The sequence below is a fragment of the Scyliorhinus canicula genome, chromosome 6 (assembly GCF_902713615.1).
Source record: "Scyliorhinus canicula chromosome 6, sScyCan1.1, whole genome shotgun sequence".
NCBI lineage: Eukaryota > Metazoa > Chordata > Chondrichthyes > Carcharhiniformes > Scyliorhinidae > Scyliorhinus > Scyliorhinus canicula.
Window position 1 is genome coordinate 123,476,532 of NC_052151.1, and position 26,678 is coordinate 123,503,209.

At 44.8% G+C, this 26,678-nt stretch overlaps 1 protein-coding gene across 2 annotated transcripts in view; it reads right to left on the reverse strand.

Moving 5' to 3' along the window:
• Positions 1–735: 735 nt before the first annotated feature.
• Positions 736–26,678, reverse strand: part of gareml (GRB2 associated, regulator of MAPK1-like) — a 273,854-nt gene continuing 247,911 nt past the window's right edge. For both annotated transcript variants that reach the window (XM_038800060.1, XM_038800059.1), the window contains 2 exons: positions 14,527–14,696; positions 736–2,867 (listed from right to left, as the gene is read on the reverse strand). In XM_038800060.1, the coding sequence (XP_038655988.1) occupies positions 1,853–2,867; positions 14,527–14,696 (1,185 nt within the window). In that variant the 3' untranslated portion in view covers positions 736–1,852. The remainder of the gene's footprint in view (positions 2,868–14,526; positions 14,697–26,678) is intronic.

Below are 26,678 nucleotides of genomic sequence, written 5' to 3' on the forward strand. Positions count from 1 at the left end.
CCTCGGCAGTGTCAATTTCAGCGGCCGGCTGATTGTTTCAGTGAGAGAGCAGCTTCCCTCTCCGGATCAAAGTGAGCCGGCCGCTGAAATTGACACTGCCGGCTGCTCTCTCCCTCCAATCCAACTTTTAAGTTTTAATGTTTCTGATTGGAGGGAGAGAGCAGCCGGCAGTGTCAATTTCAGCGGCCGGCTCACTTTGATCCGGAGAGGGAAGCTGCTCTCACTGAAATAATCAGCCGGCCGCTGAAATTGACACAACTGACAGTTGGGGTCCATAAGCCCCCCCGCGGTATATCGCGAACCGCGGTATTGCGGAGCGCGGTATAACGGGGGGCTACTGTATAGGACAGAGGTCAGAGGTGGGTTTTTTACGCAAAAAGTGGTGAGGCCGTGGAATGCCCTACCTGCAACAGTAGTGAACTCGCCAACATTGAGGGCATTTAAAAGTTTACTGGATAAGCATATGGATGATAAGGGCATAGTGTAGGTTAGATGGCCTTTAGTTTTTTCCATGTCGGTGCAACATCGAGGGCCGAAGGGCCTGTACTGCGCTGTATCGTTCTATGTCTATGTTCTATGACTGTAATGAAATGGAAGGCTGTAAGAGAACCAACACTGATTCACTGTTGGGAAAAATTGAACTCAAAGCGCATATATTTCTGCTGGAAGAAAAAAGTCTGTTCCATGTAACTGGAAAGGTTCAAACAGCAAAACACTAAAATCATACATGGATGCTTTTTGTTTTTGTATTCTATTCTCTGTATTGATTTTTATAGATTAAATTATGCATAAAACTGGGCATTTCAGTACAATTATAGTATTATTAACTTTCATTGTTAAAAAAGAAAATTATATCAACATGAACATCTACATTGAGAAGAGTTGCTTGTCCATAAATATACATACACAGTTTTCCAAGTTTTCCAAAGATTAGTTGGAAAACCACAGCCATTAAACTGTATAATTTAGTGTTGTCTTCCACAAATAACAGACTATACAGTTTTTAAGACAGTAGTGATTAGTACAGTACATTTTTAGATCAAATTATGGACTGAAACAATGAGCTAAATTATAGGCATATGCAGTGTACTATGGAAAAAGAGCAACTGTATATTTCCTCACAAATGCGTACTTAATTTTTCCTTCCTATTGTTACAATAACCACATGCTGCACAAGAATTATTTTACTATCTATGATCATTTTCCTGGGCTTCCTATTTTTGTTTGGGGGGTGCTGGGGGGAGATCTGCAGGTACAGGAAAATTATATGGGTAGTAAAAAAATTTAAATGGAGTTCCACAGCTTTATTAGTACAGTAAGTGTTAGAAAAGGTTCATCCATCATTCATCAAATTCAAACTCAGTAACACAAATAGTAATAGTAAACTGATTAAAAGCTGAAGCGATGGAAATTGCATTTCAACTTTCCACCCTGGGGGCACTTTAAATATTCGTGAAAACGTATCGAGTTTGACTAACCAGGCAACCAACACATAGCCTGAAGTCTATTCTACCTCCAATAAGGCTACACTAATTACAATTCAAAGGTAATTTAATTCTTTAACTCATTTTTTCCCGACAAAATTCAATGTATTATGTGCAGTTAACACTTTCTATAATGGGGAAAAAGCTGCATTTTTAAAATGTACAATGATAGCATCAAAGGATATTATATATTTTGATAACACCTATCCTTCACATTAATCAACATAAATGGTATTTTTTATGGCAAAACAAGTTCTGAGATATTTTAAACATCCGGAGGTGCTTTGCAAAGAGAGCCTTTCCAATTAGCATCAGGTTCTATCACTTAGCGTTAAACCTTAGTCCACTTGACTAAACACAGAATCAGGTTAAATCTTAGGTCTCCATCCTTTAATAAACTGCATGATCTTTTTCACTTGCAGTTTTGTCAGTTTAAAATCATCAGATAGGATTTCCTCAGTCAACTGAACAAAAATGTTTCCATCAATTCGCTCACGTACAAAGAATGTCAACACATCTTCTGATAGGCCTATGAAACGCAAGCATTTGGAGACTTCCTCCACAGAAAGGGTAGATAGGTCAGATGGTGGGTGCCAGTACAAACCACTGCCATTTAACTTGGGCATACTTGGGGTATTCGATGAAGGGAGGGAAACAGGTATCTCTGTATTACTTCTTGATGACACTGGAGGGACCTCTATAACTCCTTGTGTGAGATAGACCCTTGTGACACCACCTTCGGCACCTCTTACGATAGTCGGAGAAAGAGAAGCTGTACTTCTGATGATGATGTTGTCTGAATCACAGAGTTTGGGAGGCCGTGGTGGTGGGACTGGACAAGATATGCTCTCAGCCTGTTTGTACAATGAATCCTGTACACAGTTTCTAAACTCCTGATTGTACCTTAAATCCCCAGAATTGCTGACCGAGCCTGGATCAGGAGAAGTACTGCGGCTGACCGTAGTATCAAAATGGTCCGATGTACTGGATGAAGACTTGTGATGATCATAAGATTCCAACCAATCTGTGGCCGATGGACTAGATGAGTAACTAGGATTAGCAAAAGGGTTTAATGCCCCAAAAGGAGCAAACCTTTTCTGAGAGCCCGGAGGTTTCAGCCGAGGGCAACTGTAGTAACTTTTCAGGGCTGCATCTCCTGACAATTGGGGTGTAGATCGCCCACTGATCACATTTTGAACACTGTCTGAATATGCCCATGGATCCGACCATGAGGTCTGCACATTCTGGATATTAGATGAAATATTCCCTGATATTGGATGGTTCGAAGAATCTGTAGCCTTGCAGTCTCCCCACGTGCATGGATAACAGTAAAGGGAATACGAGTCTGGTGACGGAGAACAGCTATCACTGCGGGTTCCAGAACTGGAAACAGGAGGAAATAAATGAAGAGTGTATTACAGTCATGACAAGTCAATGTGTATCAATCCTTTATCATTACCAGACTGTGAGAAGAAACCTCTTCAATAGAATTATCAGCACAAATCATAAGGAAAGAGCACAACGAATATTGGGCAAAGTTGGTAGCATTTAGTATGTCAATAAATTCAAATTGTGAAGTTGTGGGATGAAAACCCAATTTCATTACACAATGCTCTTACATATTCACTCAATTTTGAGCTATTTAATATAACTGGTAGTGTGTTCTAGTTCTCAAGGTATCTAGCCCACAAATTGATAATAGAAGAATCATAGCATCTCTACAGTGGTGAATGAGGCCATTTGGCCCATCAGGTCTGCACCGATTCTCCGAAAGAGCACTGTACCTAACTCCACACAGACAGCCACCCAAGGCCAGAATTGGGTCCCTGGCGCTGTGATGCGGCAGTGCTGCCCACTGTACCACTGTGCTGCCTGTGGCAGTGGCGCGCATCATCCGTACATTGTTATCTCTTCAGCAAATCTCAGTCCAATATGCAAAGCATAAAACCACAAAAGTAGACATTCTGGACGATATTAATTGTGTCAATGAATCTCATTGACTGATCTGAAGCATGGAGGTTGCATTGACATTTTTAGTCCAAACTCTCACAATGCATATTTATATATCTGAAAGACCTCCAGTTCCATCAACATTAAACTTTTTTCTATTTCAATCATTAGCAAAATATTCAGGATTCACTTAAAAATTGTCAGATTTTGTTATGCTGCTTTCAACAGTTGCTGAGCATTCCACAGACATATTAAGAAACTTCAGAAGCATTAGAAGTTCATTGTTACAGATGCACATGATTGGCACCTTTTTTTCCAGTTTGCTAACAATCACATCCAAGACAAATCATCATTTCATTTTTTGTTTCAAAACCCTTGGTCTCAAATATAATGCAAGGAAAGTCTATTCATTTGATCTATCCCCTCAATGACCGACCATAGCAATGCAATACTCCATCTGTGTAAACAAAATAACTTGTCATTCTAAACTTGTCGCTCTTTGTGATCAACGTAACAGTCGCCAAATGCCATTTATTAAACTGCTTTTCCCTGAAGTGGTGGGAAGCAGGCATTAAAATTAGCACTGGGTTGGAAATAACCATCTATATCCCCAGTAGTGAAAATTGTGGCAGTAATTGTCAAAGATTCAAATGTCCATATGCAGCTAGAGAAATTGCCTGTCATACTAAAGCACTTAAAGAAATAATTAATGTACATAACAGGAAGCATAAATGCAGAAACGACAAGTCATAAGCATTTCAAAATTGAATTTGCAATATTAAGGAAAGCCTATTTATCATGAATTTGGCCATTGATGCTAGCATCATCTGATCTTAATGCACTGTACATTATTGAATGAATGTAATTTAGTACAGTATTAGAGTGTTTATCAATAGGAATTTTTTTTGCATCTGCTCGTAGCAGTATATTTTTTCGTAGATAGACCTTGTACATATAATGGAATAAAAAACATTCTTCAACAGGGTAGGATTCCACAGTGGTGCAGCCACTACATCTACAAATCCCTTCAAACACTTCCAAGAGCCAAGATATTATATTAGATGTTTTGGATAGCCTCACTTACTGTAACACACTTAAAAAGCTATTCTGAGACCTGTACTATAATCTCAGCATCAATGGCACTCTTAGTCGATAATGCAATAGGTACCACAGGTGAGATTCTAACTCATTCAAACCCACCTACATGAACAGAGTTAAAATTGGTGGGTCTATGACAAACCAATACACAAAAATGTAGCTGGAACCTCTTACATTCCTTGACCTAGTTGTGTCATTAAACATCTTGCAACACTGATTTGCCACATGTGAGTCATTCAACTGATAATGAATGTTCTGAGCATCGTTTTCACTGAACATCAGCACATTCCTTTGAGGGACTTTGTGGTTAATCATCCCAGGTAAAGCCTCCTTCCTCTGCTTTCCTTAAGAAGTTCTGTTTTCACTGCAAGAACCTAAGGCTCTGCACCTGAAGCCAACTTATCTCACATTGTCCAAGGATATGGGCAGCACGGTAGCATAGTGGCTAGCACAAATGCTTCACAGCTCCAGCGTCCCAGGTTCGATTCCTGGCTTGGATCATTGTCTGTGCGGAGTCTGCATGTTCTCCCTATATGTGCGTGGGTTTCCTCCGGGTGCTCCGCTTTCCTCCCAAAGTCTAAAGATGTGCAGGTTAGGTGGATTGGCCATGCTAAATTGCCCTCAGTGTCCAAATTGTCCTTAGTGTTAGGTGTGGTTACTGGGTTATGGGGATAGGATTTGGGTAGGGTGCTCTTTCCAAGAGCCGGTGCAGACTCAATGGGCTAAATGGTCTCCTTCTGCACTGTAAAATCTATGAAATATAAACTCCTTTTAATTAAAGTTTGTTTTGACTACACCAACTCCTTTAAACTATTGCAGGTGTCTAAATTCTGTGTCAAAGTACCATTTCATAACTTAAACTCTACTGGCTCCTCTTTTCTGTCCACTTATAGTGACATTAGAACAGCCTCCTTCATCATAGAATCCTGACAGTGCAGATAAAGGCCATTCGATCCATTGAGTCTGCACAGGCAATCACAAATGTTGAGTCAAATTCCTTCAGGTATTAATTGCTGTTGGAAATTTTTTAAATATCAAATTTAAAATTTAAATTTATGTCTCCCTTATCTTTGTTTCATGGCCCAATAATTCTTTACATTCTCCCTATTTCTCTTTCTGTATCTGATTTGGGAGTGAATTTACCAAGTCTAATTCAAACTTCTCGGGCGCAATTCTCCGACCCCCACGCCAGGTGGGAGAATCTCGGGAGTGCCGGGCGATTACCGCCACTCCGCCCTGGCACCCGCACGCGATTCTCCCACCCACCCCCCAAAACGGCGTGCCGCATTTCACGGCTGGCCGCTCGGAGAATCGCCGCTCGCCGTTTCTAACGGTTGAGTGGCTATTCTCCGGCCGGATGGGCCGAGCGGCCTGCCCAATCCGACGGGTTCACGCAGGCGCCAACCACACCTGGTCGCTGCCGGCGTGAACAGCGCGCGAACGCTGCGTGTGCGGCCTGTGGTGGGGGGGGGGGGGAGGATCGAGCACCAGGGGGGCGCTCAGTAGGGGTCTGGCCCACGATCGGTATCCACCGATCGGCGGGCCGGCGTCTCTAAAGGCCGCACTCTTTTCCTCCGCCGCCCCGTAAGATCAATCCTCCATGTCTTGCGGGGCGCCCACGGGGAGGACGACAACCGCGCATGCGCCGGTTGGTGCCGGCCAACCTGCGCATGCACGGGTGACGTCATGTACGCGCCACCAGCTGCGTAATTTACGTGGTGCGCGTAATTGACGCGACGCCGCTCCTAGCCCCCTGGGGGTGGGAGAATAGGGTCGAGGAGCGGCCTTCGACGGTGGAATTAAACACTTAGGGCGCGATTCTCTGCTCCCCACGCCGGGTGGGAGAATCGTGGTAGGGCCGGGCGACTCACGACACGCCACCCTGGCACCCGCCGCGATTCGCCCACCCCCCGCTCGGATGAATCGCCGCTTGCCGTTTTTCACGGCGACCGGCGATTCTCCGGCCCGGATGGGCCAAGCGGCTTGACGTTCACGACGGCGGCAGCCACACCTGGTCGCTGCCGTCGTGAACATGGTGCCAAATGCTTGTTTGTGGCCTGTGGGGGGCGGAGAGGGGAGTGAGCACCACGGCCGTGCTCGGGAGGGGACTGGCCCGCGATCGGTGCCCACCGATCGTCGGGCCGGCATCTCCAAGCGACGCACTCTTTCCCCTCTGCCGTCCCGCAAGATCAAGCCGCCACGTCTTGCGGGGCAGCGGAGGGGAAGACGGCAACCGCGCATGCGCGGGTTGGAGCCGTCAGCCGTCGTGACGTCAGCCGCGCATGTGTGGGTTGGAGCCGGCTAACCTGCGCATGCGCGGCTGACGACACTTAGGCGCCGTCGTCATGTCATTCTCGGTGCGCCGCCTTGACGCAAGCGAGGAGCGGTATCCGAGGCCGTCGTGAAACTCGGCCGAGTTCACGACGGCCTTCCCGATTCCGCGCGGGAGCGGAGAATTCTGCCCTTACTCTCCCGATGGGAGAATTTCGCCCCCCAACTTTTGTGCTATTAATTGTCAATTTTTCAATCTGATTGATTCAGTAAATGTGCAGTTGCTTGCCTTGTTCACTCAAAATCCCAGATGCTATGTTGCTGGAACATGCAGCAACTAGCCGCATGAAAAATTTGGAACCCTAAATTTGCAAGGGCAAGTCTAACCAATGGCACACATGATGCCCTGCTGCAATAAAATTTGGACCATTGTGCCATATAATGGAAAACGTATTATGCTACTGCCAAAATGGAGCTGTGTGTAAATGGCATTTTCCTTTCAGGCCACAAGGTTGATTTTCAGTAAATAAACACATCTCGTGGTAAGTTCAATACAAATCGATGTTCGCTATTCCTGGAGTAAATTAAAAGCTAATTGCTGGCAAATTTTGTTCAGAGATTGGCAATCAGGATAAGCAGCTAATTGCATTCTCACAGTCGGCAAAGATTATCTTTCATTTTGACAAAATTTACAGAGAAAAATAAAAGATCAGGGCATACAGGTGGGATTAAGGTAGAATCTGAAAGATAAATAAGCTTTCAAATCAATTATGTGATTTAAAAAAAAATTAGACTGGAGAAATTTGACACCACTCAAATAGAAAATCAGGATTCAGGACCAGAGAGGTTTTCAGAATTAATAATGATCTTCGTACACCATTAAAAAACCCAAGTTACAATTAATTCAACAAGGCCTAACTTGAAGTGCTTTCACAGCGAGATTAACAGTGAAAAAGAGAAAGTTCTCAAGTAATTGCGTTTGAATAGTTACTTTGCATCAGTCTTCACGGTGGAAGACACCAGTGGGATGCCAGAGCTCCAGGAGAATCTTGGGGCAGAGGTGAGTTCAGTGACCATTACTAAGGAGAAGGTTCTGGGGAAACCAAAAGGTCTGAAGGTGGATAAGTCCTCTAGACCGAATAGTCTACACCCCAGGGTTCTAAAAGAGATAGCTGAGGAGATTGTGGAGGCATTGGTGGTGATTTTTCAGGAATCACTGGAGGCAGGAAGGCTCCCAGAGGACTGGAAAGTGGCTAATGTAACATCACTGTTTAAGAAGGGAGGGAGACAGAAGATGGGAAATTATAGGCCGGTGAACCTGACTTTGGTCATTGGTAAGATTTTAAAGTCTGTTATTAAAGATGAGATCGTAAGTACTTGGAAGTGCATGGTAAAATAGGACTGAATCAGCACGGCTTTGTCAAAGGGAGATCATGTCTAACAAATCTGTTAGAGTTCTTTGAGGAGGTAACAAGGAAATTAGACAAAGGAGAACCAGTGGACATGATTTATTTAGATTTCCTGAAGGCCTTTGACAAGGTGCCGCATAGGAGACTGTTAAATAAGTTAAGAGCCCATAGTGTTAAGGGTAAGATCCTGGCATGGATAGAGGATTGGCTGACTGGCAGAAGGCAGAGAGTGGGGATAAAGGGGGCAGCCGGTGACTAGTGGAGTGCCTCAGGGGTCTGTGTGGGGACCACAACTTTTTACAATATACATTAATGATCTGGAAGAAGGAACTGAAGGCACTATTGCTAAGTTTGTAGATGACACAAAGACCTGTAGAGGGACAGGTAGTATTGAGGAATCAAGGGGGCTGTAGAAGGATTTGAACAAGCTAGGAGAGTGGGCAATGAAGTGGCGAATTAAATGCAATGTGGAAAAGTGTGAGGTTATGCACTTTGGAAGGAAGAATTTAGGCATAGACTATTTTCTAAATGGGGAAATGTTTAAGAAATCAGAAGCACAAAAGGTCTTGGGAGTCCTTGTTCACAATTCTCTTAATGTTAATGTGCAGGTTCAGTCAGCAGTTAAGAAGGCAAATGCAATGTTAGCATTCATGTCAAGAGGGCTAGGATACAAGACCAGGGATCTACTTCTGAGGCTGTATAAGGCCCCATTTGGAGTATTGTGAGCAGTTTTGGGCTCCGTATCTGAGGAAAGATGTGCTGGCCTTGGAAAATGTCCAGAGGAGGTCCACAAGAATGATCCCTGGATTGAAGAGCTTGTTGTGTGATGAACTATTGAGGACTGCGTGTCTGTACTCGTTGGAGTTTAGAAGGATGAGGAAGGATCTTATTGAAACTTACAGGATATTGCTAGGCTTGGATGGAGTGGAGTGGAGTGGACGTGGAGAGGATGTTTCCACTTGTAGGAAAAACTGCAAGCAGAGGACACTATTTCAGACTAAAGGGACGATCCTTTAAAACAGAGATGAGGAGGAATTTCTTCAGCCAGTGTGTGGTGAATCTGTGGAACTCTTTGCCACAGAAGGCTGTGGAGGCCAAGTCACTGAGTGTCTTTAAGACAGAAATAGATAGGTTCTTGATTAATAAGGGGATCAGGGGTTATGGGGAGAATGCAGGAGAATGGGGATGAGAAAATATCAGCCATGATTGAATGGCGGAGCAGACTCAATGGGCCGAGTGGCCTAATTCTGCTCCTATGTCTTATGGGGGACTTTAGGGGTTGCATTGTCATCTGGATGCAGAGGTGTATTTTGGTGTACGAATGACCAAACTTAGATTTTGTTTTGTAGCAAAACTGATTTTCCTGTTCATTCTTGATTCTGCGCCATTAACTCTGGCCCTTTTGCCTAATGTGCAAAACATGCACCCACTCCCTGATGTCGGATTCCCTATTTTAAAAAAGGGGTGAAAACTAGATAGTCTTCTAAACATCATTTTCGTCTAACGGTGTGGGATTTTGGAAGCCCATTAAAAGAATGGCAGGATTGAGAGTTTCTGAAGAAAATGGAAATCTTGCAGAAATATTCTAAAGGTACGTGTAAAGTGTCTTCACAACTTCAAATGTCTCCATTAGGTGTTATAACCCAGATGTATTTTTAAGTCATTGATTCATCACAGGGATCTGGGGGGGTATTCTCCCCTACCCGGTGGGGCGGGGTGGTCCCTGCGTACCGGAGTGGCACCAACCACTCCGGCGTCGGGCCTCTGCACCTTTAGGGGCGAGGCCCACGCCGGAGGGGTTGGCGCCCCGCCGACAGGCGCGAGCGGCCTTTGGCTCCCCACCGGCCGCCGCAAACGGCCTTTCCGCCCCGCCAGCCGGCGCGAACGGCTGGCCTAAAGGCCTTCGCCGGCTGGCGTGAGGCCGCGCATGCGCTGGAGCGTCAGCGGCAGCTGACATCATCCCGGCGCATGCGCGATATGGGGGGTCTCTTCCACCGCCGTGGTGGAAGCCGTGGCGGCGGTGGAAGAAAATAGTGCCCCCACGGCACTGGCCCGCCCGCTGATCGGTGGGCCCCGATCGCGGGCCAGGCCACTGTGGGGGCACCCCCCGGGGTCCAATCGCCCCGCGCCGCCCCCCCCCCAGGACCTCGGGGCCCGCTCGCGCCGCCTGCTCCCGCCGACACCAGAGGTGCTCCAATTCCCGCCGGCAGGAGAGGCCCGTCAGCGGCAGGACTTCGGCCCATCACGGGCCGGAGAATCGCCGCAGGGGGCCTGCCGACCGGCGCGGCAGGATTCCCGTCCCTGCCGTTTCCTGGGTGGAGGGGATCTACGCAGGCCCCTGGGCCGGGATTCTTCCCTATCCAGCGGGGCTGGGGGTCCCGGCGTACCGGAGTGGTCTTGCCACTCCGGTGTCAGGCCTCCCCAAAGGTGCGGAATTCTCCACACCTTTAGGGCCTGGCCCACGCCGGAGTGGCTCCCGCTCCGCCGACCGGCGCCAACGGCCTTTGGCGCCCCGCCGACCGGCGTCGGGGCTGGCCGAAAGGCCTTTGCCGGTTGGCGTGAGTCAGCGCATGCGCCGGAGCGTCAGCGGCCACTGACGTCACCCCAGCGCATGCACGGTGGAGGAGGTCTCTTCCGCCTCCATGGTGGAGGCCGTGACGGCAGCGGAAGAAAAAGAGTACGCCAACGGCACAGGCCCGCCTGCCAATCGGTGGGCCCCGATCGCAGGCCAGGCCACCATGGGGACACCTGCCGTGGTCAGATCGCCCCCCCCCCCCCCCCCCCCCAGACCCGCTCGCGCCGCCTGCTCCAGAAGTGGTTTGAACCACGTCGGAGGGAGAGGCCTGACAGCGGCGGGTCTTCGGCCCATCGCGGGCCGGAGAATCGCTGCGGGGGGCCCGTCGACCTGCGCGGGGGGCCCGCTGACCGGCGCGGCGCGATTCCCGCCCCCGGGCGATTCCCCGACCCTGCGGGGGGTCGGAGAATTCCGCCCCTGGTCTTTAAAGGCAAGTTGCCCTTTACATTGACCAGCGTTGTGCATTTGTTCACACCATTATGCAGTGAAAATGTTTGAAGATGTCCTGTCAGACTATGTTGTCTTTTCTTTTCCACAGTGATTTAAATGGCTCTGGCTGATAAAAAATGGTTTTGACACTTGAAATTCCTCCAACTATCTGCTCCCTTATATTGATTGAGAGGCACTCTAAATAAGCACTTTCAGTTCTTTCCTTCCCAGAGAGAATACTATTGTTTGGACAGCTGTTGGCATTATCAATGCTTAGCTAAGTTTCAAGTGCTGATGGGTTTCAGCACAGTAGGTGTTCCATCTGAGAACGAATGATACTTTCAGGAGGTTGTAGTAACAGATTGTCCCTCTGATGTGCTCTATGGTCTGTTGATACAAGCTAATAGGGTTACAATTGCAAAATGTATTTTTTCCACATAGCAAAATTCATTTTTCCTTCTTTTAATGATATGGAGGCTTTCATTAGATGGTGAGGGGTTTATTTTTCCCAACAAATGTAAAATATTTTCCATTAGTAATCCTTAGAGCCTGAGGAATGTGCATAGTGCATACTGGCTGACAGGCTATGGAAGATACATTGTGGGCATAAAGGTGGCATAAGTGATTTGAAGAGGGCATGGAGGTGGATTGAGAGGTGAGGAAGGTGAAGGGTGAGGTTGTGTGGGCCTTTAAATATTGTTGGGAACTGGGGTACTGGGTTTAAGAGTCCTAAAAATCAGGGGTGCGATTCTCTGACCCCCCGCTGGGTCGGAGAATCGCCCGGGGACAGCGTCAATCCAGCCCCGCCGTGTCCCGAAATCTCCGCCCCCTGAGATTCAGCGGAGGCGGGAATCACACCGCGCCGGTCGGCGGGCCCCCCGCGGCGATTCTCCGGCCCGTGATGGGCCGAAGCCCAGCTGCTGACTAGCCTCTCCTGCCGGCATGGATTAAACCACCTCTCTTACCGGCGGGATTGGTGGCGCGGGCGGGTGCTGGGGTCCTGGGGGGGGGGGGGGGCACGGGGCGATCTGACCCCGGGGATGTCCCCACGGTGGCCCGGCCTGCGATCGGGGCCCACCAATCGGTAGGCGGGGATGTGCCGTGGGGGCACTCCTGAAGGAGCAGTACTCCGAAAGCTAGTGTTTGAAACAAACCAGTTGGACTTTAATCTGGTGTTGTAAAACTTCTTACTGAGCTTTAACTGAGGCAAGTAGGACTTTTACTTTAAATACGATAATGTGTCTTATTATTCAGTATTCAGTATTATTCAGTATTTCAACTTCAACTTATGACCGTGTACCTTGCTGCTGTTGTTAATGAGAATAGCTATATTTACTATCAGCAAAACACAGGTGATTTTAGTCTGACCATGTACATAAAACGTTGCACAATTTTATGCATTGATTGGGACACACCCTTTTGAGTCAACTCAGAAATGTGCTGATGAGTGCTGAGAATTCCTGCTAATTGAAAAAGCTCAGAATACAGTGCTTCAACTTTTCAGGAAAAAATAATCCAGGTGAAGTAGGTTGAGGTTTAGAAGTTATAACATTATCGATCGATGATTTTATTGTGAAATATGTACGAATTGTATTTAAAACCTTAATTTTTACATTAGAAAGCACAGTTCTGGAGAAACAAATAAGAACAAAGAAGAACAAAGAAAAGTACATCACAGGAACAGGCCCTTCAGCCCTCTAAGCCTGTGCCGATCATGATGCCCTAACTAAAAACTAATCTTCTGTACTTATTCGGTCCGTATCCATCTATTTCCTTCAGACAAAGAGTGGTGGTTGATGGGAAATGCTCTGACTGGTGTCCAGTTACTAGTGGTGTGCCACAAGGATCTGTTTTGGGGCCGTTGCTATTTGTCATTTTTATAAATGACCTGGAGGAGGGCGTAGAAGGATGGGTGAGTAAATTTGCAGATGACACTAAAGTCGGTGGAGTTGTGGACAGTGCAGAAGGATGTTACAAGTTACAGAGGGACATAGATAAGCTGCAGAGCTGGGCTAACAGGTGGCAAATGGAGTTTAATGCAGAAAAGTGTGAGGTGATTCATTTTGGAAGGAATAACAGAAAGGCAGAGTACTGGGCTAATGGTAAGATTCTTGGTAGTGTGGACGAGCAGAGAGATCTCGGTGTCCATGTCCATAGATCCCTGAAAGTTGCCACCCAGGTTGAGAGGGTTGTTAAGAAGGCGTACGGTGTGTTAGCTTTTATTGGTAGAGGAATTGAGTTTCGGAGCCATGAGGTCATGTTGCAGTTGTACAAAACTCTGGTGCGGCCGCATTTGGAGTATTGTGTGCAGTTCTGGTCGCCACATTATAGGAAGGACGTGGAAGCATTGGAAAGGGTACAGAGGAGATTTACAAGAATGTTGCCTGGTATGGAGGGAAGATCATATGAGGAAAGGCTGAAGGACTTGACGCTGTTTTCGTTAGAGAGAAGAAAGTTAAGAGGGGACTTAATTGAGGCATACAAGATGATCAGAGGATTAGATAGGGTGGACATCGAGAGCCTTTTTCCTCAGATGGTGATGTCCAGCACGAGGGGACATAGCTTTAAATTGAGGGGAGACAGATATAGGACAGATGTCAGAGGTAGGTTATTTACTCAGAGAGTAGTAAGGGCGTGGACTGCCCTGCCTGCAATAGTAGTGGACTCGCCAACACTAAACACATTCAAATGGTCATTAGATAGGCATATGGACGATAAGGGAATAGTGTAAAGGAACTTTAGAAGGGTTTCACAGGACGGTGCAACATCGTGGGCCGAAGGGCCTGTACTGCGCTGTAATGTTCTATGTTCTATTCATGTACCCATCCAGATGCCTCATAAATGTTGCTAATGTACCTGCTTCCACCACATCGTCTGGCAGTGCGTTCCAGCCACCCACCACTCTCTGCTTGAAAAACCTACCCCGCACATCTTTCTTGACAGTTGGCAGTTTTTCCGAAAGGTTTCAAAAAATAATTTGGCTGGTTTATCGATAAACAGTGAAAGATGACTGCTACATGAAGAAAGGCTGTTATAAAGTATTTACACAGATAGTTAACAAAAATGCTGCCAAGAGGATGAGAGGTTCATGGAGAGGACAGATGCTTATGTGCAAGATTTTTAATTACTAATGGATGGTTAGATAGGAAATATATGTACATATGAATGTTTTATTAATGATGAAGAAGGGAAGATAGAATTCATCTCCTGAATGGTGATGGAATAAACTACATATTTTCAAATCAGGAACATTCAATGACCCATAGAATCCTCAAAGGTTTGCACTCATTATTTAGTTATTTCCACTTACATCTCGTGAAGACCAGATGAGTAATAGGACAGGCTAGGGCTTGGTGAATGAGCTTGCTGCAACTGGGTCTTTGCAAATCGAGGTGGAACTGGTGGGCTTGGTGTAGGAACACCTTTAGTACCCCGTGGAGGAATAGGAGGAGCATTTAGAAGACGGCATTCCTCTTTCACCTGTCAAAAGAAGACAGTAGAGCATGACATATTTAAACATTCAAACACATTGCAGAATGAGCATATATTGATCTGCATTTGAATAGAACGATTTTGCCAATTTTACTACACATTATAATTAGAAGTCCATCACACAAGGCAATCAGAACACCTCAGCTGATTTCACATATTCGTTTGTTGGTGTGGACTGTCACGCTGCAGAAGCAATCCTCACTTAAAGAAGGCTGGGAAGTCACAGCTTCCAAATAACGTGCCAAACATTAATGATTGATCACCTCTAGAGCTAACCCAAGCATGTTTGAAAATATAAGTCAATCAAGAAAGTGATATACCTTGAAATATTCGTAGCTAACACTAAGTAAAAGTGTAGATAATCGCTGTGTAATGAACAAGATAATTCAACATTGCTTATTAAGATTGTTGAATAATATGTGATCCTTAAGTAGAACCTTTTTCTTGCTGAATAAACTATATGACTCTCTGAAACACGTTGCTAAAACATACTGCAGCAGTTTCAAAAATCACATCCATGTTGGAGTTATTTACAGATGCACATACTAATTTATAAGGGACTATACTGGCTGGGTATTAATCCATAGAAAGCTTAACAAGATTGCATGGCTTTGAAAGGATTCAAGAGCCAGCTAGTTTGAGGGAGAAAGGCGACAGTGGCACAGTGTGTGGCATGGTGGCAAACTGGTTAGCACTGCTGCCTCAAAGTGCTAAGGACATAGATTCAATTCCAGCCTTGGGCGTCTGTGTGGAGTTTGCACGTTTTCCCCTTAACTGCGTGGGTCTCCTCTGGGTGCTCCGGTTTCCTTCCACAGTCCAAAGATGTGCAGGTTAGGTGGATTTGCACTGCTAAAAATTGCCCTTAGTGTCCAACAATATGCAGGTTAGTTGGGGTTGCGAGAATAGGGCAGGGGTGCAGGCCTAGGTAGGATGCTCTTTCAGAGGGTCGGTGCAGACTCAATGGGTAAAATGTCCTCCTTCTGCACTGTTGAGATTCTAGAATCTATGAATGGGAGGAAATATTGATAAGGTGAAATTAAGTAAAGTGTGAAGTCTTGTGTGGAGAATAAAACTCAACGTAGACCTGTTGGGTTGATTGGCCTATTTCTATGCTGTAATATTCTGTGCAATTCCATGGAGCCCAAGTGCCAACCCCAGATGTCTTTATAAAATCTATGATGTCCAATTGAGGATGGAAAAAGGCCTTATTTGTTGAGTGAGGTCATTGCAAGGGTAATAATTACTTATGATTAATGAATTAGTATAATAACTATATTGCAATATTCTATGCAGAATACCATGTTATCAATCGTGCCAGGTAACAATAATGCCCCACAATCCTTAATCCAAAACCCACCCTGTAACCACCCTGCCACATAATACAGTGCAGATAGTCCAGTCTAGGAAATGTATTTTACTGATCCAGCGAAGATAGTTAAACTGTCTTTATGAAGGTTTCTACATGACATCAGCTCTAAGACTTAGATTCTAGTCTAGGCTCCTGGTTGTTAGATTTCAAACTTACCTCTCTGGCTGTTAGATATAAGCTGCCTCTCTGCTTCTGAGGGTATATGTCATTTGTATAAACCCCGGCATCTCGTTACTTTTAAATCGCATCTTATCATGCCTTGTTACATTGATTTTACTAGGAAGATTTCTCTCTGTGCTGGGCAGACCCATGACACTATTGCTTGGCAGATTGCATCCATTATGCCTTGTTACATTTGTGTTACTGCTGTTACTCGGCAGATTCTTACCTGTTACTGGGCAGATCTGTTGCCGGGCAGATTCACTACATAACCTAAAGCTATGTGGCTGAAGCTAAACTTTTCACGCCTTTGAACTTCAAATACGACACAGTCACCCATCAATACGGCTTTGAAAAATGTCTAAATGTCCTCCCAGAGTCTCCACACTGGCTGATGCTGGGCCTGAGAATAGTTCCTGGTCCCCCTCTATTGTCAACATGGGTGCACCTTGGCTCGCACACTGTTTAATTGGGTAAGTGTAAGTGTGTCATGACAGCCGATGTACGCACAATTCTTTCCCCCTCATGCCTCCTCCTCAACTAGCAAATACAGTAATATTAGCAGCAGCGTCTCCAAAACCAAAAATGCAGCAGAGGTGCACATAATAGCAGTAGACACAATACTGACAAATAGTAAATGAGAGGTGGAAAGACATAAAATCAATGCAGTTGGCTAAGACAAATAAATGGGAATGACGTTGCCAGAATTTGAAAAAAGACTATTGCAGACAACCAGACTAAATTTAATGAAATAGAACTTAAGAGAGTAGATTTTCACTTGCTGTGCTGGCACAAAACTGGCATTGCAGGTCAGTTAGCCCTTGTATAACTCTCACAATTGCACAAGACCAGTTTAATGCCTTAAGCGGTAAATTAAAATCCACCCTAATATTTCCTATTAAGATTAGAAGTTCCAAAAATGTTTTGTTGGGTAGCAAGCCGAATGCTGAAAGTTTGCAGCATTTTTCCAGGGCTGATTCCAGGCTATGGGAGTAACAAATTACTTCAACAAATTTGGCATGGTTAATGAGAGAAATGCAATCTATATGCACTTATCTTCTTAGCCCTTGCTCCTGGGACAGCATGTTAATGTGGAAGGCTAACTTGAGGGACCAACTGGCATGCAGATGTGTTAATGCATGCTTTGTTTAAGATTGCCTCCTGCATTGCCAGTGCTTGTCATTGTGGAATTATCCCCAGCATGAACAATGTTGTGAATTGCAGCAATAGTGCAGAGCTGGCTCAAATATGTTGGGTTCAGGACAGTAGCTCTGCTCCTGATTGCTTATCAACATTGAATATTTTTAAGGCAGAGGTAGATAGATTCCTGTTAGGCAAGGGAATCAAAGGTTTATCAATGGTAGATGGGATGTGACACAAACATATCAGGCATGATCCTGTTGAATGGCAGAGCAGGCTCGAAGTGCCGAATACTTCTGCTCCCATCTTGTATGTTTGCATGTCCAAATATTATATTTCCACCCAGTGTAATCATTTGCATTCCTGAAATATGTCACTCATGTTCCTTTTTCCCCCGGAAACACTCCACAAGTGTTCTCATGTAGGGTTAAATCAAAGAGTTGTAATATAAACTGAGTGGATAAATTCTTGAAAGGTGCTTTCATGTTTGAGCTTCGTGGTGAAGCAACTTTGTATCCCCCATTTATCAAACCTAGCACAAATATCAGGAGAAGATCCTTCACTTATGTCAGTGCGTGTGTTTGTGCTAACTGATATCAACCATGAACCCCATTTTCTGCTAACCCACCTACTGCAAATAAGGGAACAATAATCAGGGAAATAATAACTTTACACTCTACTCTGAATATTTTTTTAAATCGCTTGCAAAATAATGCACCCTCATCAATTTGGACAACTCTTATTTGCCTAAAAGAGGTCATGAAGTGAATCAAGGTTACAATGCTTGGGAAATATTTGTATACATATTAAAATATTCATATCTTTAGTAGTGAATGAATAGATAAATGCAGGAAAGCCTAAAAGGAAATCACAGGCACATATGACCTTTTGGAGAGAGGCTGGAATTACATTTCCGTTCCTTGTTACTGGCATTAAAAACATTTAAAGTGGCATAAATTATTTAACGTGCTGGAAAGAGAAAGCAATTTGTCAGTGGACAGAAATGTTCCTATCTTACAGGAAGAGACAGCTGCAAGTGAATCACTTCCCACAGGAACAGCTCCTGTATCCAGAACAATTAACTGGCGGGTCTAAATGTTGCACATTATCAAAATGCTTAACTCTTGTACTACTCAAACAACATTGTCCTGCATCTCTGTCTGTCAGACGTTTATGAAGGTCAATATTTCCAGACAAATATCCATCTCCTTTCCCTTCACTGTTTGTGGTGAGGCTACAAATAAACTCCAAATAATCTAACACAAAAGCAAAATACGGCGGATGTTGGAGATCTGATATACAACAAAAAAACAAAAGGTCATCAACTTGAAACATTAATTCTGTTTCTGTCTCCACAGACCTGCTGAGTATTTCTATTTTCACTCCGCCTAATCTATTTGATTACACCAAATATTGCAATATTCAGCATTTCATTTAGAACTCCAGGCTTCCTCTGCCACTTCATCAAGAAGTTGGGAAAACCTGATGCAGCTGTGACCAGAAGTAGCACCTACTTTTATTCTTACATGTTTATGTAAAAGTATGTCTGGTTTCTTCTAAATGAAAAAATATATAAGCTTAGCAATGTTAGATACATGCAATTAAAAATTATTAGATAGCATCTGTCACATGTGATTACATGTTAGGTTGCTGGTAGCTTAGCTAAGATCTCACCTTATTCCTTTTGGTAAATAAACAATATTAAGAAAAGGTTACTTTGTTCGTCAGATTAAAATGTTGAATAAGTGCTTATCGTTCGAAATTTTTCAAATATTATTCGGCCTCTTCACAAGAAAGGCCAAAAAATAAAAGGGCCAGACATTCTAAACCTTTGTCCATTTTTACCAACGCTGCTCTGAAGAACATTGTTGTTTGACCAATTACAACCATGACTGTTTCCCTGCATGTCAAATTTGGCTCAGCTACTGGATGATTTTCCATGAATCAGAGTTGTGTTAATATTTTGTGGTGCCATATTGAATGTTGCCTTGATGCCAACTTTACTTACTCTTGTTCCTCTTCTGGCATTCTGATCTTATAACTATGCATGGATCAGTGCTTTACTGAGAACCCAGGAACCCGAACTATGTGTCAGCTGGGAAACCATTGATAAACAGGTATCTCTTGATTACTTCTTCCATTACTTTGTTGATGATTGGGTTGAGGCTAGGACAGTAATTGTCAAAGTCAGATATGTTCTGTTCTTTTGTGGCAGGGAAATAACTAGATAATTTTTCACATTGTTGGGTAGATGCCAATATCATAGCTGTCCTGGAATAACTTGGTTACTGCACAAATCTTCAGCAAACAGCCAGGATTGAAGATGCCCCCACCTAAGCTGTTTCCAGTACACATACCCACTTTTTAATGTCACATGGTGTGCGTGGTAGTGTGGCCCCTTTAAGGGCATGCCCTCACGGTTCATATGACCAGCTCAGGGTCTATTGCGTGGGGGTGTGGGGGGGGGGGGGGGGGGTGTGTGTGTGTGTGTGTGGGGGGGGGGGTGTGTGTGTGTGTGAACACTGACCAATGGGGAAAAAGCACAGGGTGCAGGGAGCGAGTTCCGCGCAGAGTGGACCTTGGAGCCAGACAGTGAAGACCAAACTAGAGACTCTGTATTTGTGTATATTGTACCTTTACTTGTTATCAGTAAATCCTGTTCCGTTATACTGGAAGGCTATTATTGCCTTGAGCCATCACAGCTGAACCAACTTAGATGGACATTGACATTGATGTTAGTGCAGACCTTGGGAGGACACAGAGTACAATCATCTGTTTAGCATTTTCAGCTGAAGTATCTGTAAACACTTTGACCTTATCTCTTGCAGTCACCTGTAGGCTTCTCCTCTCAAAATTGCCTGACTGTCCATCACCATTCTTGACTACTTGATAGAGTTATAGATCTTTGCTCTTGTTTGTTCCTTGGAAGATCATATAGCTTTGTCTATGATCTGTTAGCTTTTGGTGTTTAGCATGCAAGCAGCTTCATATTATATGGGAACATACAATTCAGAGCCAACCATGGGAATGTAATATTATGGCCATGTATCTATGACAAGGTTCAATATGTTGTGCATAAATATTTTCCTAATGATGTCTGGTTATTTTTGGCTGTAACACTTTAACTGATTTCAGCCAAAGCCAGATACTGTGGCATCACTGACACCAGTTAATATTTGAAACATTCAATTAAAACTTCTCCCAAAAATATTTTCTCTAATTTTTTAAGTCTGTCAGGGAACTGCATTAAATATTTTTGGCAAATATAACAAACGAATCCTATTACTCAATCCAATTAAGGTGTATTCACATGAACATGAAGAAAATTACAAAATGACTTCTTTTAAAATATCTGCCCACTGGCTGTGTTACAATCTATGAAGAGACTGCTAACTTTTAAAAATAGATTAAAATTTCCAGTTATGGCTGAAAATATGACATGGCAAAAATGTTACATTTAAAATGTTTTACTGTAATAAATGACTGAACACTATTTTCTTTTCTAGACAACTTATACTTTAAACTACAGAGTGACATTCCACATGTATACTTATCAGCCATCGCACTCCCTGCAGAATTATAGTCCTTATAACAATCAGTCCACACTTGCTCCCAGCTTCCAATGAGTTACCGGGTCCCCTTTTTTCAGAGTAGTAACTTCGAATGGCCATCTATAGGCACATTCCTTAGGTCTGGAGAGTTTCTTAAATCCACCACCAGCATTTGTCCTGACATGTCAGGACAAATCTCCCAGAATCCTTAGATGGCTGCAGATATGTGTCTTCAATTAGAGCCCATTTACTGTCCGCATCTAGTTGTTGCAGTTCACAATGTCAAGCAACCTCTTCTCTCTTCTAACCACGTAGGACTGCTGCCTGTCTGCGATATTCCTTGATTTGTAGGGAAGCTTGTAACCTGATCTCCAAATTTCTTCCTTTGCTGTCTTCTCCCTGGCAATGTGAAACACATTAACCTCGCATGCACGCAGAAATTCTGATTAACTATTCTTTACCCCAACTCCCTTCCATCTTAGAAGTAAACGGACAGTTTACAGCACAACTATTTACTAGTTGATACATAGAACATCTTTCTGATAACTTTAGTCAACTCATTCTAAACCTAGACACTGCTGCCATTGTCTCAAAGCGTAAACACCTTGAACCTTCTCCCCAGTAATCTAACCCTTCCTTTGATTGCTTACAATCAAACCACACTGGCTTACTGTCAGGCAGATTTCATAAAGGTCACATGACTCCTTTCATTCACGCTAAATTTCAAGCTATAATCCCAAACTATAATAATCTTATAAACCTCATAATTGGAAGGCCAGAAGCGAGCAGAAAAAAGGAAAGGCAGTGGAAGGCCTAAGGATTGCTAAAATTGGGGTTCAAATGAATGGGCTTTGAAGTGTGCAGCAAGAAGCTAAGTAATTAGGATAAAGTTGCCAATCCCACAGTACGCAGCTGTGCTTGCGTGAGCATGAGATAGAACTACAACCCTGATGCTGATTCTCCAGCCTGTGCTCCGGGTCCAGTTTCCTGATAGGACAGGGGTCCTGACATTTCTGCAGCTTGATTAAAGCATTTACATGCAGATTATCAAAAAAAAATTCAAACTTTGAATAGTTTGGTATTGTTCGAAGGAATCCGTAAATAACATCTTCCTGAAAACCCAGGTCAGTTGTCGGTCACTTTTGTGCCTATTGGTTCCAGCATAAAATAAATTACTGAGAACAACCCATAAGAATGAGGACATTGCAAGAGAATATACTCTTATGGATGTAGCCTTGAATGTAACTCATAGACCTTTTTCTTAAGGGATGCCTTTAGACAGCATTTCTATATTCAAACAGTGTATTCACATTTGTGATTTAACTAGAAGAAAACAAATGGGTTTCACATTGCAAGATGTGGGAGCGTTTTACAAATCCATGCTGGGAGTACTCCAAATTCTGACACTGATAAATTATACAGCTGGTTCAAGGCTTTGTGCACAAGTCACTGAAAGATATAATTTTCACTGTTGGTTCTATCAACAATCACGTCTAAGAAAATGCTGTTCTTTTAGGTTTCAAAACCTTGAAAGTTCAGTGGCCAATCAGATAAATATTTAGCATTTCATTATGCGAAAATGGCAAAGAACCTGTCCTTTTTTAAAAACATGGTTTATTGCAGGAAGAGTTCTTTTGAGATCTTCTCCATTAAGTCATCCTTTGTACTCTCCTTGTGCTTTTGATAAATTTTCGCACTTCACAGGGCCTGCTAAGCAAACCTTGCCAAACAAACGTGACTAGAACCTCAAGCAAAATTATGCATATGCAGTAGGTTCTTTCACAATGTGTCCTTGGGCTTGTTCATTGTAAGGCTAAACTTACTTTGGCATTAACAGCCTCAACAATGTGGCGTTTATTGAAATACACAGATTAAATGGGCTACAAGGACAAGGCTGAAGCCATATTCCTCTCCAAGCAACAAGGGAACGTATTTGTTTTTTAAAATATATTTTAAGAAGCTATATATATATATATAGTTGCTGCTGCCAATAAGAAGCAGAATTCGCAGAAGGTTGTATGAAAATCTGAGTTTGCAGCCTTTCCCCACATGAACAACAAAAATATGCATCTACATAAACACCTCTACTGTAGTGAAGGGCACAATCTAACCAAATTTGTTCTATGTTTGGTAGCAAGTGGAAATCGCCGGGTGTTTCCCCATGGCCGGTATCTAAAGTTAATTAAGGTACTTACTGATGCCCCACGGTCTTCACGCCGCAAATGACTGTCCCGCCGGCTGAATCGCCAGGGCCGTACATGGCAGCTCCTCGATAACGATGGGGAGCAGCACTTAAACTGATCCCACAGAGCAAACTCCAGACAGCGTGTGGCCATGCCACCGCACAGACCAGCTCCATGATTTGGGGATGCCGGTCTGGCCAGACTGATGGACGCAGTTGAATCCAGACAGGATATCCTGTTTCCTAGACGGGGTCGGAGGGTCAGCCACCTGAGAGGCAGTGGCAGTGCCATCAGCTCGGGGAATGCCACCAGGAGAACCGCCACGCAGTGCTGCATGGGCGAGTTGGCATCAGGCCTCTGGCAGCGGTCCCGCCTGCTACCCCCGACATCCCTTTACCTGGCACCACAACCCCCTAAGCACAATACCACGATATGCCCCAGCTTAAACCTAGCAACACACTCCACCATGTGAGTGGTGCACTTCCCCCACCCCCGTTGCCTGAAGCATGCGGCTCATGATGCCCGCTGTGTCTCCACACAGGAGACGTTGGCCCACGACGGATGGGAAACTATCCAGACAGGTTCCGGGGCCCCGGACCTCAGTAATCTCACCCCCTCGGATGCGGGGGTGTCCGAGGACAGAGCGGTCATGGATGCCAAAGCTTGACCTGCCCCGCAGAGGTGGGAACCCACTGGCCCCCACCCAGATTTTCTGTCACATGTGAGTTGTTCATGCCAGGATGATGATCCTTCTCTCCGACTGGTCACATGCCCATTCTCCTGCAGGCTCTCCATCTGATGGAGCGGCCCATCCCTTCTGCCATCCAACACTACAAGCCTGTCCATTACATATTACACCTTCAGAAACTGAGAAGCCAAAGTTCCTTTGCCAACTGAAGAAGTTATTCAGCTGTCCTCATTTGTTTACTGTCTTCGTAATTACCCTGACTGCTGTTTCATCAAGTCTTACCTTCTGGAAAATGTCACCATCAACTACATTCACACGCACCCTTTATACCTATCAGCCATAATGATAAAGGTAAAGTCGCCATAGTCCCAGGTGACCATAGGCTGTTTTCCCCTTTGAGGGGGGAGAGCTGACTGGTGGTATTTAACCTGTGGGTCACCACACCTCAGGTGAGGAGCAAATTTGAGAAGGCGGGGCCTTCATGAATAGCCTCAGCCAGTACGGGAATTGAATCTGTGCTGCTGGCCTTGCTCACAAGCATCACAAGACAGCTGTCTAGCCATGTGAGCTAAACCGGCCCCTACTCAGCCATAACACTCCTTTCATCTACATTTATACTTCCCAGGACAATATGAACGAAACCCTGAATGCTGCTGCTGAAGTACCACAATGCTTTATCATCTAAAGTATGATGTGTCTCTGACCCTCGTGCCTGCTTTAATGGTTCTCCCCCTTCCTAACAATCTGCCTACTACTTAATCTTATGCATGGTGCAACCCTATCTGTGGAAGCCTCCAAGGTTAAGGACGGTGGTGAACCTGAGAGAGGTTACTGGAATTGAGTAGAACATAGAACATACAGTGCAGAAGGAGGCCATTCGACCCATTGAGTCTACACTGACCCACTTAAGCCCTCACCTCCACCCTATCCCGGTAACCCAATAACCCCTCCTAACCTTTTTGTACACTAAGGACAATTTAGCATGGCCAATCCACCTAACCTGCACGTCTTTGGACTGTGGGAGGAAACCGGGGCCCCCGGAGGAAACCGACGCAGACACGGGGAGAACGTGCAGACTCCGCACATAAGTGACCGAGCGGAGAATCGAACCTGGGAATCGGGTGCTGTGAAGCCACACTTTGCAACCTCCAGGTAAAGCCCAGCGTGGTTCAAGGAGTCAGCAATCTTCAGTCCATCTCAGCTTTCTGACATATTATTTGTTGTTTTGTGTGTGAACGTCACCCACAGGCCCACGTTTATTGGCAATCCCTAATTTTCCTCCTGAGCAGAGTAAACCATTTGATGGAAGTAGTTCAAAGTTGTGTTGCCATTGCGAGGCACAAAGACCTGCACAACCATTTTAGGCTTGGCTCTGCCTCTGAGCTCAGTCATTATGCCCAGTATTCTACAAATTAATAAATCTATAAACTGAAGCTGAACCTCAGAATATGGGAGTAAGCAATTTATAAAATAAGGTTCAAGCAGCTGTCTTAAGTTAGGAAACTTTTTGGGGGCACCTACAGTTTTCTTCCAGGGGTGACCCAGCATGCCTTGGCCTCTGTTCCTTGTTGGGAGCATTGCTGCAGGTGGATGTGACCTTCCCCTGGTGTTCTCTGTGATCAGCCAAAGGAATGGATTCCCATCAAATCCACAAAGTTAGCAGCACAACTCTGGGCAGGGACGTCTTGCTACCACTGCTGCGTGGATTTTCAGCATCACAATTCTTACTGTGATTCCCTGAACTCCAGAGGCTGACCAGTAAATGAAATGAGGTTGATTAGTTCCTCACAGATATCATGATGTTAACACGCTGCACATGCATTATCTTTAAAATGGCGCACTAATAGATCTATCAGCACCTCAGTTTCATCTCCCACTTCTTTATGACTAATTTCTGTTTTATTTACTGTTACTAATTCTGCCAGTCACTAACTCTTTATGAAGTAACTAATCCATGGCCATAGTGAGATATTAATGTACAGGACCAAGAAAGATCATTTCAGTCATTTTGATCAGTCCAATGATATCAAAAAAAGAAACTGCTGGGGGGGTGGGGAGGGGTCACGTGACGTGAGCGCGGGAGTGGTTACGCTATCCCGTGCTCCGGCCCTGCTCGTTTTTTTAGTCCTTGTTTTATCCTGATGTACATTCATACTTGTTTTTTCTTGGGCTACATGGTTTACGCCACATCCCGAGAAATTCCTGATTGACCATTTTGTGAGAACGAACGGAGATAAAATGCTAAAATACTTGTTTGTTTGTGGCAGTTGGAATGGGCTGAGGTGGGGCCCAGCTGGGAGTGATGCAGTTGAAGTGCGTATTTGGAGATGGCCGCCATTGAAGATCTTGCCTTGACTGAGAATTCTGGCTCTGCAGTGCAGGTTGTTAGAGTTCAATTTGAGGGACAGCAGGGTACCTTTAAAAGAATGATAGAGGTGCATGAGAGGGTGCTTGTACTCTATAAGAACACTGCCCCCGTTAGGGGCCGTCTTCATAATGTTGAAATGCTGCTGCATGGTGTGTTGTTTATCATGACAGGTTCGGGAGATGGGGGCAGAGCGCGATGGCCCCCTGAGCCCGATTCCTGCTGGGAGATTGATGCACCATCGATTGCATGCGAGGCGAGTGATTTACCAATGTCAGGCTTTAATTAACTAGAACACAGCCTGGCGATCGTCTACAGTGGAAAGGAACGATCGTCAGGCTTCTGAGCATTTATACCTCGTTGATAGAGGCGTGGTTAACTCAGCCTCTCGGCCAATCGGTCGAGAGGCACATGACCGACCAGGGCCAATGGTAAGCCGACGTTCTGGCCCAATGGCAGACGAGTATGCAGATCATATCATCACAGAGATTCCTGCTGCTGAGTTCGAGAATTGG